Source organism: Mauremys reevesii, linkage group 6, assembly GCF_016161935.1.
Source record: "Mauremys reevesii isolate NIE-2019 linkage group 6, ASM1616193v1, whole genome shotgun sequence".
Lineage (NCBI taxonomy): Eukaryota > Metazoa > Chordata > Testudines > Geoemydidae > Mauremys > Mauremys reevesii.
The window spans coordinates 46,830,698-46,843,869 of record NC_052628.1 but is presented as its reverse complement, the minus strand read 5'-3'; the positions used below and the strand labels follow the sequence as shown (position 1 = coordinate 46,843,869).

At 44.9% G+C, this 13,172-nt stretch overlaps 1 protein-coding gene and 1 long non-coding RNA gene across 10 annotated transcripts in view; one reads left to right on the top strand and one right to left on the bottom strand.

Annotated features, from left to right (window-relative positions):
* Nucleotides 1-13,172, top strand: part of TNPO1 (transportin 1) — a 387,652-nt gene that overhangs the window by 314,837 nt on the left and 59,643 nt on the right. For all 9 annotated transcript variants that reach the window (XM_039544333.1, XM_039544330.1, XM_039544332.1 and 6 more), the window contains one exon: nt 989-1,107. In XM_039544333.1, coding sequence (XP_039400267.1) covers nt 989-1,107 — 119 coding nt within the window. The remainder of the gene's footprint in view (nt 1-988; nt 1,108-13,172) is intronic.
* The window catches only part of LOC120407949, a 54,378-nt gene that overhangs the window by 26,173 nt on the left and 15,033 nt on the right, over nt 1-13,172 (bottom strand). The gene's annotated exons all lie outside the window — the stretch shown is intronic.

The window sequence follows — 13,172 nt, the reverse complement described above, 5'->3', positions numbered from 1 at the left end:
AAAGAGCATAACATCCATGGCAAGTTCTGTAGCTGTGGAATGCGCAGGACGCTCGTGATGTACTCCCTTCTGCTCATGTGTTGGAGGTGGACTGTGGCATACTGAAGCAACTGGAATTTTTTTTTAAAGGCCTTACTTATTCCAGGTATATGGTATGGTAAACGAATGGATTTTCTTGTTTTTTCTAAATTGGAACATGGTTTCACGTATAAGGACCAGCATGAAAGGATGCAAAGATTGTAGAACTTAAAGGAGTCTTGAGGGAAAGGTTTGAATGAACATAGCACTTCTGCATTACAAGTGGTATAGCAATGGTATGAACAGTATGCAAGAAGTGATTTTTTTTGCTTAAAGCAATTATTATGGAGTATTAAGCTTTATAGGACCCTCATTGATTTGAGACATGGTCTTTCGAAGCTCTTGCTGGCAATAAGATTATCATTTTCACTATTTATCTTCACTGTATTCACTCTGTTACGTACTATGGGATTTGATCATATTATTTTAAAAGTATTTCATGCTTCTCACTTAAGATTATGAAAGGAAGTAGGGATTTTAAGTAATATGAAAACACCTGCATCTATACATTTGTGGAGCTGCACCTTCCAGTTGCTGGTGGAGGAGAGATTTCTCTTCTCTCCCCTCCAAACCCAAAAAGGGAGGGTCGAGCTGTTAAAAATGCCGAAATGTTTGGCTCAAGCCTCAGGTTTAGCAAGCATTGAAAGGTGACTGATAAGTGAAGGACTTAACACTGTACATGGCTTAAGAATTTTAAGTACAGGCTACAGTCAAAGTGGCAGTCTGTTGCAGCTGTATATACTATCCAAAAAGGCACCTTTTTAAAAAAATAAATTTTTTTTTGATCATTTGTAATGGCAGACTGCAATTGTAAACTACTAACACATGTAGTAATTTAACTTGGGTTCCTTTGGACACTTTGATAGAATTCTAAGTGAATAAAGTAATGATTTATCTCCGTATTGTGTAGTACATGCTTCAGAGGACCCAGGACCAAGATGAAAACGTGGCTTTGGAGGCGTGCGAGTTTTGGCTGACTTTGGCTGAGCAGCCAATTTGTAAAGATGTACTATGTCGACATCTTACGAAGTAAGTTAACTTTCAAACAAGCAGAGTGAAGCATATTCTATTGAGAAACTAAGGATTGTAAATTAGTCCTCTCGTTCTTTAATTCTGACTTAAATCTGTCCTGTAAAATAGTTTACGAATTGCTTAGGAGAAATTCCAGATATCATCTAGTGGTTCTAGTTGCTTGTGTTTTTGTGTAGTCTACAAATGATGAATTCAAGTACTGAAAGCTGTTTTGTATGTAGAGATGGAAGTAGTTGGGCGAATAAATGTCCACATGATTGGACATGCCTCTGTACAAAGAACAGGGTGTGTTGATTTTTAAAACACTTGAGGTTTTTTTTTTTAAAAAATGTAAATCAGATTGAGGCTCTGCAAAAGCTACTTACAATTTTTATTTAAACTTTAGTGTTTTTTTGTTTCTTTTTAAGAAAAAGCATTTATAACTTAGTTCATTTGTAAATTTTAAAATGCCACAGTTGGTAGAGTATCTTATTAGAATCTCTCAAAACACAGGCGAAAAACAAAATACTGAAATTTAAGGTTCTGATCTGGCAATTGCTTCAGCAGTATATAATCACATGAAGAGACCCACTGATTTCCTTAGTTAAGCATATGCATAAATGTTACAATTTTAGCCCCTGATCATGCAACTTTATTAAACTTTTTTCCTAGTGGAATGAAATTAGTCACTTAAAATACTTTCAGTGTTAGTAGTGAAATATTTACACTTCCAATATATTAATAAAGTGGTTGTAAAATTTTTATACACACAGAGCTAAAATTTTTGAAAAGTTAGATGTTCTTGAAAATACAGGTTTAGAAGCCTAAGTGACTTCAGAGCACAAATCCTGATGGAGTATAGCCTGGCCAAAGCTTTTTAAAATTTATTTATTTTAATTTTGGAAATTCCATATAAAGGAAGCTTCGTCTAGGCTGCAAATATTGCATCAGCTGTCTTCCTGTCACTTTTTGGGGGGGAGGTGAAGAGGGGTTGTTCTCACACTAATTAGTGAGGCTTCCTTTTTTTGTTATAGATGAGCACTTTAAATGTGAGAATTCTTAGTAGACAGAAATTTTATGTTAAAGAAGACATTTGGCTAAGTATTAGGAAACTAATAAAAAAAAAGTCTAAAACATCTACTTTACTTTCTTCCCACTCTATATTCCTAAATTACTAAACAAACTAGCAATGTGTATGTGAACTGACTTTTTTTAAATGTTAAGGTCTGTTTTAAAAATCTTTTAAATAAGAGTTCTGTTAACTCAAAAGTTTTTTATCCAGTCTGCTAAAGAACATTGGTTTAACCATTGCATTTTGAAGTACTTTTGTTTTTCTTGTCTTCACATCACTTCTATGTTTTTGAGTGCATCTTAAAGTGTTGATGGTTAATACTGACTTTTTTTTTTAAAGTTGCAATGCAAATGTAGGCTTGATTCAGATAATACATTCAGTAGCTGTAAAAGGTGAATATAAAGTTGTTTGTTTTTAACTACAAATTTACTTTTAACATTTGGGTCTTCAGCACTTTGTTGTGCACTTCAGCATTTTGTTCAGCAGTTAGCCCTCTTTATAAGAGGAAAATTTGAGAAAATAATTCTATCAGGATTTTCAAATCCTAGAGCTATAATAAAAAGTTAAACAGTGGGCAAGCTTGGTGTACTATTTCCTTAGACAAGCCTAGAAAACTATGTGAAAACTCCGCTAATTCTGTCTGTGAAATGAACTAATTACTGTGGTGCCTAGCAACCTTTCCCACCTTCGCTCCTCAAAGGCTTTTTTTTTTTCTGTAATATTACTTACTATATAGCTTCAGGTACTCATCAACATACCATGGTAATGAAGTTCAAGGAATGCTGGTACATACCTAAACACCAATTTGTTTATGTATTTTTCTCTGTTAAACTGATTTGGATTTATTTGGGTAGGGGAAGCTATTACTAGCACGATTTTAATTTGTTGTGAAGGTGGTGTGTTAATAGGAAGCCTGTATATTAAGGCTGGCATTCATTTTCAGTCACAAAGCATATATAGGGACTGATTCTCCCATTGATTCACATTCAATTCACATTGACTTCAACAATAGTCAGATATAGTGTGTACTATTTTTATGGATTGGGTTGCTAATTGGTTTGATTTTACAATTTACTTGAAGAAACTTGCTAGAGAGAAGTCATATCCATACACTTAAAAGGAGATTTTTGGCAAAGCTGTGATCAATAAGTATTCATGAAGTTCTTCAAGTAGTGTCAATATGGGTGCTCCACTTCAGGATCTGCGTGCGCCTGATTGAAGATTTGCCTCATTAGTATCCGCAGAGCTGGTCCTATGCCCTAGATATCCTTGTGATCTGGGGTGGGGTGGGACAGACCCACCACCACTCTAGTTCCTCCTTAATGGCCTGTGGCCTGAGATGGCATGTTGTGTTGTCCCTAGCCATGCAGCTTGCTACCTCTTTTTTGGTCTCTTATTCTTTTATTTCATTTTTCTGTTTAACACAGTTTGTGCTTTTTGGGGGGTGGGTTCCCCCACTCTTTTTCCTTGCCTGATCAGGGCCTTTGTTTTTTCTCAGGCCACAATCTGCAGCCTCGAGTAATAGATTGTGCCCAAGACATTGGGCTCCAAACCCTGTGGCATGTCTGACAGGTCTTTTCCCCTCAGTGACGAACACTCGAGTGGCCTCTGTTTGGGGGGAGAGACTTACATCTTCCAAATGTAACAGCTGATTAGGATTTAAAAGTAGATCTAAAAAAATGAAGGGAAGATTTGTTAAAATGCCTCTTGATGATGAAACATCTTAAGAGCTGTGGGGTCCAAGTCACATCCTGTACATCAGATTTGGTTGCACAGAGAGCCCTAGCAGCTGTCACTGCCGCTGCGGTAAGCAGTGACCCTGAGGACTCCTCAGAACTGTCCAGACCATCAAAAAAGAGATCCCATTTCCTAGGATGGGATAAGAGAAAGCAAAAAGTCACCCTTTTGGTTTGGATTGTGAGAGGCCTCATGTACCAACAAGGGTATTGCTGAACTCCTGTCTCCTCTGGTACCAAGACCCTGGCACTAGCTAGAAATCCACTCCACATTCCTAGAAGCCATCTGTTAAGCTACAGCAGCACCGAAGTTAGTCCAAGACCCAGTGCTTCCAAAGCACAGGGGCTCTTAAGGTTAAGCAGAAATAGTCATCAGCCACATCTTCTGCGGGCAGCAATGAAGGCACACAAATTGTGCTTTGGTTCCATTTCCAGGACCACCCAGCGTTCTAACTCCTGAATATTTATCTTGAGTCCCTAGTACCATCCAAGGTCCATTTCCATGAGACTCTTTGGATCCTGGAAGAACCTGAGCCTATATTGTGCAGGGAATATCACTTAGTATGAACTTGCTTCCTGTTGGTTTCCATCCCTCAAGGAGCACCCTGAGGAAGAAACCCCTTGGAGGACATAAACTTGGCAAACCTGGCAAGGAGATCCTTGGGATCCTGCCCCCTTCCCTTATGCCCCACCTCATTGGACTAATTGAGACAGGAGCTACAATCCCTCCTAACACTGGGGGTGATCAAACCTGTTCCATTGGACTTTGTTGAGAAAGGGTTCTATTTTGGATACTTCCTCATCCATGAGAGAAACGGAGGATGGAGACCAATTCTGGCCTTCAGAACTCTGAACACCTTCATCCACTGTCAGTGATTGAAATGGTAACCCTAGCAGTGATAAATCCCTCTTTCACCCAAGAGATTGGTTTGTCTCCCTTGACCTTTAGGATGCTATTTTCCATATAGCCATGCACCCCGTTCACAGGCACTTTTTGTATTTTGTGGTGGGTGAGGACCGCTATCAGTATAACGCCCTGCTCTTTGGCCTGCTCCAACGTCTTTGCTAAAGTCCTCTTGGCTGTTGCAGCCCATCTTCATCAGATGGGAATAATAGTCTTTTCCTACCTGGATGATTGACCTGAAAGTTGCTCATTTCTCAAGGTACTGACAGCAACCAGCAAGGCTCTATCTCATGTTCTGCTCCTTTGGCTCTGCCTCAATGTCGAAAAGTCTCTGCACTCTCACCCACTCAATGTATAGATTTCATCGGAGCCACTTTGGACTTCCTCACTGCCAGTGCATACTTAGCCTTGTTTCAGAATACAATAATCTTCAAACCACAACAAGGGCTTGCCTGTAACTTCTGGGTCATATGGCAGCATATATGTTGATGGCACCCATGGCAAGAATACATTTTCAGGATCTCTAAGCCTGCCTGAAAACCTGTCTACACCTGCAATAAACGTAGTCCATCCAAGTAGGTGTTCATATCTTGAGGAGTCTCAATTCTCTAAAGTGGTGGAAGGATCTTCCAAAGGTATGCACGGGGAGTTCTGTTCTTGTAGCCTCCTCTCACAAGGATCATCACTACAGATGCTGCCTTGATAGTTTTTGAAAGTGTGCTGCAGCCTAACAGCACAGGGCAGATGAACAGTTCATGATGCTTGCTGGTACTGTATTGACAAGGAGGTGAGAGATCCCAGCTTTGTGCACTGAATCTGTAAGATCAGGGAATCGGGGCTTATCACACCACATACCGATCTCATTGGTTTATCTGCCAGGACTTCAAAATACAGTGGTGGACTCTCTCAATGGGCATTTTTGCTTCAACGAGTGGGAGCTGAACAACGAAGTATTCCAATGGATATGTTTTTCCTGGGGTCATTCGAAGATGGCTCTCTTTAGCACACTATTTGATGCAATGTTCAAGGGGAGGGCATGGCTGCAACTTGACAGGAAATGCCCTGGTCATCTCTTGGCCTCGTGTATTACTGTATGCTTTATCCCCTGAAGCCTTTGTTGCTCAAGGTCCCAGACAAACAGAAACAGGAGAAATTAGTAACCATCCTCATAGCACCATTATAGCTGAAACAGGTGTGGTTCCCAGAGCTGATTTGTATGTCTTGACTGGCATTGGATCTCTTCACACAGGAGTCAGGAACCATCACCCAACTTAACCTATCTGTGCTTCACCTCAAGACTTGGCTGTTAAATGGCTCTCTGGTACGGAACAAAACTACTTCCTGGAGGTACAAACAGTACTGCATAATGTTGGAAAACCAATGGAAAGGAAAACTCCACATGCTGAAGTGGAAATACTTACTGGGTTGGTGCAGCCACTAATCTATACCTCCTCAAGTCTTGCCTGACACACCTGCTAAATTTAAAAAACCACAGGATTATTGCTGAGCTCCATTTAAGATGGTTCTTTGAGTGCTTGCTCATGTTGATTCCATTCTAGATGTGCGCGTGCCCATGTACACAGCCATCAGCTTTTGCCTTAGTTTTACCTGTAGGGCCAGCTGTGGCAACCTCTAGAATGCCACGGTATATCAGGCGCTGCCGGCCCACGCCTCTTAGTTCCTTCTTATCGCCCGTGGTGGCAAGTTGGAGCGCCTCTCTTGCTTGATGAGAGCTAGCAGTTTTCTTCCCTTAGACTTTGTGCCTTTGGGCCTCTTGTACATTCTTGATAGTGTTAAGTAGTTACTTGTTAGTCAATAGTTAGGGTCCCAGTGGGGACTTCGTACCAGAGCAGGGCATGCTCCGGACTCCTGGGTTTAAGCTGTGCTTGGACTCCAGCAGGCCTATGCCTGTGAGTGACCCCCATAACAGCTGCCTTAAGTGCTTGGGGGGAGTCATGCATGAAGGAGCGTTGCCGGATCTGCAAGAATTTTTGGCCCTGCACTCAAAAAGAGAAGGATATTTGCCTCAGGGCTCTCCTGATGGAGTCCGCCCTCCGCTTGGCTTCCGAACCTTCTATGCAGGCCGCACTGAGCGCCTTGGCCTCCGTGCGCAGTGCTCTGCCGGCACTGGCCTCTTCCTGACACAGTTCGCCGTCACTGAAAGAGAGGGATAAGAAGCACTCTCCTCCATCCCGCCCACCTCAAAATGGGCCAAGAAAAAATACTTTATGCTGGCCAAAGGTTTCAAGTACCTTTATACTCACCCACACCTGCCTCACTGGTTGTGTCTATGGCCAATGAAACAGACAAACAGGTCCCCCCTGCCTGTACTCCCAAGAATAAAGAAGCCAAAAAGCTCTACTTGGCAGGAAAACTTATTCAACAACTAGCCTCTAATTCCAGGTGGCGAATCATCAGGCCTTGCTGGGCTGATATAATTTTAATCTTTGAGACACACTTCAAAAGTTCCAGGATTCCTTTCCTTGGGGTCAGGCTCAGGAGTTTGGCACCCTGGTAGAGGAAGGTACCATGGCACCCAGATGTTCCCTGCAAATGGCATGGCACTTGGCAGCAAGGGTGGTGCTATTGGCTGTAGTCATACAACACAGCTCTTGGCTCCAGATGGCGGGTCTCTCCCAGGAGATTCAGGACCTCCCCTTTGACGGAGTCGGTTTCTTCTCCGATCAAGTGGACGCCAGGCTACACAGGTTGAAGGACACTAAGGCTACCCTTTGCTCATTGGGCACGCATACCTCGCAGTATGCCACAAAGCCATTCTGGCCTCTGATGTCTTCGAAGCCTTGACAAGCCCAGGGATCTACAAGGAGAAGGGATACTGGGTTTAGCCATCGCTGCCCTTCTTCCTCTTGCTCACCAGCCCAGCCCGGGCCCACTAAGCACCCAGGGGGCCCAAAGCGATATTTTTAAGGGTATGCTCAAGAACAACGTTCCAGTCATCTGGCTGGATCCTGCTCATCCTTTCCTCAACCGCCTTTCTCCATACCGCTCGGCCTGGTCGCAGGTTACTGTGTTAGACTGCTGGGTCCTGGACATAGTAGCTCAAGGCTATACCCTGCAGTTTGTGGATACCCCTCCTTCCCACCATCCTGCTTTCCCGTCCCTCTTCAGGGACCCCTCTCATGAGCATCTCCTGGTTCAGGAGGTGAACAAGCTCCTGCAATTGGGGACTGCAGAAGCAGTTCCTCGGGACATGGAAGGCAGAGGATTCTGACCTCCATTATCCCCTCTCTGGATCCGGGGGACTGATACGCCGCTCTTGACTTAAGGATGCTTACTTCCATGTCCCCATATTCCCGGGACACAGACGTTTCCGCATTTCATAGTGGCCAGGCGCCACTTCCAGTTCATGGCACTACCCTTTGGCCTGTCTTCGGCCCCTAGGGTGTTCACAAAATGCATGGTGCCAGTAGCGGCTTACCTCAGACATCAGGGTGGGTAAGGGGTCCAGATCTTTCTGTATCTTGACGACTGGCTCATCAAGGGCAGGTATCCAGAGCAGGTGCAAAGAGAAGTCCACATAAACTCTTATGCACTGGACCAGCGTTAATCGGAGTGGTTCTGGACTCCATGTGAGCCAGGGCCTTCCTTCTGGAAGTACGCTTTCAGGCTATATCAGATCTCATTGCCCACATGAGGCATCCGATCACCCTGGCCCACATATGGCTGCGGCTGATGGGCCACGTGGCAGCATGCATGTACGTGATCAGCACACCCGGCTTTATCCACAACCCCTGCAGACGTGGTTGGCAATGGTCTGTGTTCCCAGCAGGCACCCCTTGGACTGAGTGGTCACGGTACTGAGCCATGTCTTCTCATCCATGTATTGGTGGCTAGACCCCAAGTCAGTGCTGCAGGGAGTTCCCTTTGTGTTCCTGTTACTGTTGCTCACCGTGGTCTCGGACACGTCGGACCTGGGCTGGGGGGGTGCCCACCTGGGCAAGCTCAACACTCAGGGCCACTGGCTGCAGCACGATCTAGCCCTTCTTATCAATGTCAGGGAGCTCAAGGTGTTGCACCTGGCCTGTCAGGCATTCTTGCCCCACCTGAAAGGCAAGGTGTTGCAGGTCCTCATGGGCAATATGGCCTCAGTGTATTACATCAGCAGGCAGGGCGGTGCCAGGTTGTTGGCCCTATGTTGGGAGGCGCTCAGCCTCTGGGATTTTTGCATGTGGCATTCCATCCATCTGGTGGCCACCCACCTACCTGGAACCAAGAATGTCCTGGCAGATCACCTCATCAGGACCTTCTCATTTTGCCATGAATGGTCCCTCCATCCAGAGGTGGTCAGCCTGATCTTCTGAAGGTGGGGGACTCCGCAGGTGGACCTGTTTGTGTCCAGATGGAAGAGGAAGTGCCACGTATTCTGTTCCCTGCACGGCAGAGACAAGGGATCCCTGTCGGACGCCTTCCTGATTTCGTGGTCAGGAACGCTGATGTATGCCTTTGTGATGGTACCATGTATCCACATGGTCCTGCTAAAGGCGAAGCAAGACACAGCGTCTATCATCCTCATAGCCCCAGCGTGGCTTTGATAGCAGTGGTTCGGCATGCTGCTGAGTCTTTCGGTGGCTGACCCATGCAGTTACCTCTCCGGATGGATCTGCTGTCCCAGAACTACAGCAGTCTGCTGCACCTGAACCTGGTGTTGCCGCACCTGGCAGTGTTGCTAAGTACAGTTGAGCGGGAGTGCTTAGCTGTGGTCCAACAGGTCCTGCTGGGTAGCAGGAAGCCTTCCACCAGGGCTACCTGTGTGGCAAAGTGGAAGTACTTCATATGTTGAGCCTCAGAAAAGCACATTCCTCCAGAGAGTCTCACTGCAGGACATCCTGGACTATTTGTTGCATCTTAAGCTCCAGGGCTTGCCATTGTCTTCAGTCAAGGTACACCTGGCAGCCATTTCGGCAGGTGGATCTTCACCCATCCCATGATGGTGCAGTTCATGAAAGGTCTAGGATGCCTGTACCCACACATCTGGGACCTGGTCCCCCCTGTGGGACCTGAATCTTGTGCTTTTGACGCTTATGAGCCCCTCCTTCGAACCCTTAGCTTCCTGCTCCATTCTGCCTCTCTCCTGTAAGGTGTCATTGGTTGCTATAACTTTGGCCCGGTGGGTGTCCGAGATCAGGGTGCTGATATCAAAGCTGCCTTATGATCTTCTACAAAGACAAGCTGTGTCCGCACTCGGCTTTTCTCTCCAAGGTCGTTTCCCAGTTCCACACTGGCCAAGATGTTTACTTACCAGTCCTCTGTCCGAAGCCTCATGCATCAGATGAGTGCATGTTGCATACTCTGGACATCAAACGGGCGTTGACCTTCTACATTGACAGAACACGGCCGTTCTGTAAGTCAACACAATTGTTCATTGCTGTTGCAGACCGGATGAAGGGTTGTCCGGTGTCAGCCCAGAGAATCTCATCTTGGATTACTGCCTGCATCCACTATTGCTACGAGCTGGCGAAGGTGCCCCCGCTGGCAATCATGACGGCTCATACTACTAGAGCACAGATGTCTTTGGTAGCCTTCCTGGCGCAGGTGCCAATCCAAGAAATTTGTTGGGCCACCACTTGCTCGTCCCTTCATATGTTCGCATTGCACTCTGCGCTGACCCAGCAGGCTCGAGATGGTGCTGGCTTTGGCAGAGCTGTGCTACAAGCTGCATGACAGTGAAATCCGAGCCTATCTCCTTTGGTACTACTTGTGAGTAACCTAGAATGGAATCAACATGAGTAAGGACGCGAAGAAAAAGTTACTTACCTTTTTGTAACTGTTCTTCGAGATATGTTGCTCATGTCCATTGCATTACCTGCCCTCCTGCCCCTCTTGTTGGGAGTTGTCGGCAAGAAGGAACTGAGAGGGAATGGGCCAGCAGCGCCTGATGTACCATGGCATGAGCATGGCACTTTAGAGGGCACCAAAGCCAGCCCTACGTGTACCACCAAGGAAAGAATCTCTGGGTGTGCATGTGGGTGCACGCACATCTAGAATGGAACGGACATGAGCAGCACATCTCGAAGAACAACAGTTACGAAAGATAGGTAACTGTTTTTTCTCTTAGCTGCCATCACAGTCGTCTATCTACTGCCCTTTTCTGGGGTGGGATGTGGCAGGGCTGCGAGGCCTCCAGCAGGGAGCCTCTGGACCTAGTCCACCCCATCACAAGGCGTGCTTGGGTTTTTCTCTGAGAGAAGAGCAGCAAAATGTATTCAAAAGGGGCTGAGAGTGGCCAAAAGTAGAGGACATACAAATTCCTCATATTCTAGTGCCTGAAATACGAAACATGCATAGCCAGAAAAAATGTACTCCACCCCACAGTACTGCTAAGCTTCCACTGATGCATCAGCAATTGGCTACATGTAATTGTACACATTTCGGCAAACAGATCCAGATGTCTGTATGAGGTTTATTAAAGGTTTTTTTCAATCTTTTTTCCTCTTGTCAAATTGAGGTATGTTATATGGATGTACAACTTAGTCCACAATGCTCCTGAGGAAAGCCACGTTTGAACCTATAGGAAACTTTTTCTTCCTTCATTTGTCCCTCAATATCTTGTTCTTGGTAGCCTACACCTCAGCCAGGAGTGTAGGGGAACTATGACTTATGGCTGACCCACCATACACAGTATTCTATCTCAATAATGTGACACTATATCTACACCCTCAATTCCTAGCTTAATCAGGAAATTCACCTGCTGGCATCTTATCCCAGGCCTCACTCTTCAAAAGGAGCAGTGAGCCTCCATACACTGGACATAAGAACAGCTCTCAACTCTTTACTTTGACAGGACTAAATCCTATATGATGACCCCTAGGCTTTTCATCCTGATTACAAAATGAATGAAAGGGCATCTGATTTCTGCCAAAGACTGGGAGTCCATCGTAACCTGTTGTAAAGCTTTGGGTATTCGCCCCTGAACTAGGATGATTGCCTATTCCACCAGGGCCCAGTCTACCTCTGTAGCCCTACTGAAAAACACACCTGTCTCAGACATACGCAAAGCAGCCACCTAGTCTTCGGTAGGCATGCTTTCCCAGTGCTGTGCTATCATTCCTGCTTCTGGAGCGGATGAGGCTTTTGTTGGTGCTGATCTACTGTCCATACTGAATCTGTCTCTTCAGCACCATCCTCCGTAATTGAGATACTGCTCTGGAGTCTCTTAAAGTGGAGCACCCAAAGGAACACTACTTGTACAGTAACTGGAGTGCTTTTGAGATGTGTCCCCCCCTTATGGGTGCTCCTCTACCTGCCCTCCTGCCTCAGTCTTCTCTCTGGACTTCTGCGGTTGAGAAGGAACTGGAGTGGTGCAGGAGTACCTAAGGTGCAGACCTGTGGATAGTACTGATGAACATGTCTGATCAAGAGTGTATGGGGATGCAAACATCCTGAAGTAGAGCACTTACAGGGACACGCTTCTCGAGCTAAGTTAAGTAACCTTTCCATTCATTGTGACAATAATTCTGAAACAGTTTCACACTTGATTAGGATTGCAGTAAAGCTGCACTAATAAGGAAAGAGGAATGGAAGAGACCAGTGTAGATTAGTAAGTGGTTTTATAGTCTGTGCCTGGCAGGGCTAATGCAGGTGACGTTATGCACACCCCAGGCCAATTAGGGATCTTTGTGTCATATTCTTAACAGTAGTGAAGCTGGGCCCAAATCTTGAGCTAGGATCATTAAAACTGTATCCCTCTCTGCAGAGCCATGTTCTCATTGTGAAGGTCAAGTTTTTTTTGGTGGGTACAGTGGGTTGGATTAGTGAGGTGGTGATTTTGGTTTCATTTTGGAAAGATGCCTGGGAGAGTCCTTGACTAAGGAGGAGTGGAGTGACTAACATGTTGAGTGGTTATATGAGTAGGGACCGCAAGAAGGCTGGGACAAGTGGGTGCCATCTTAGTACTTTTCCATCTGTCCTAAGGGTTAAGTGAAACAACATGTACAGCACATGATGGGAGCTTGAGTCTCCATTCAGAGGATTTGGACTGTACCGAGAAGCACTCTGGAGCATTAATTTTATGATGTTGAAAATGTTCCAACTGTCAGTTAAGACATAATTTTATCGAATGTATAACATGATTAAAACTAAATTGTTAGATTTTCCTCAATTATTCAATACATTAACTTGACTTAAATTAGAAATTTTGTAACATACAGTCAAAATTTTATAAGTCAGAAATTTTCAAAGCCAGATGCCTGTACCTCAGAAAATCAGACCACTTTTTTTTATTTAGGAGCTTAACTTCGGGGGTAGGTTTGAAAAATTTAGCCTATTGATCAATATAAACCAGTTTCTAAAAACAAAATTTGGCTCAGGAAATTGAAAATTGACAGTTGTCTGAATTATGCGTTTTTTTAAC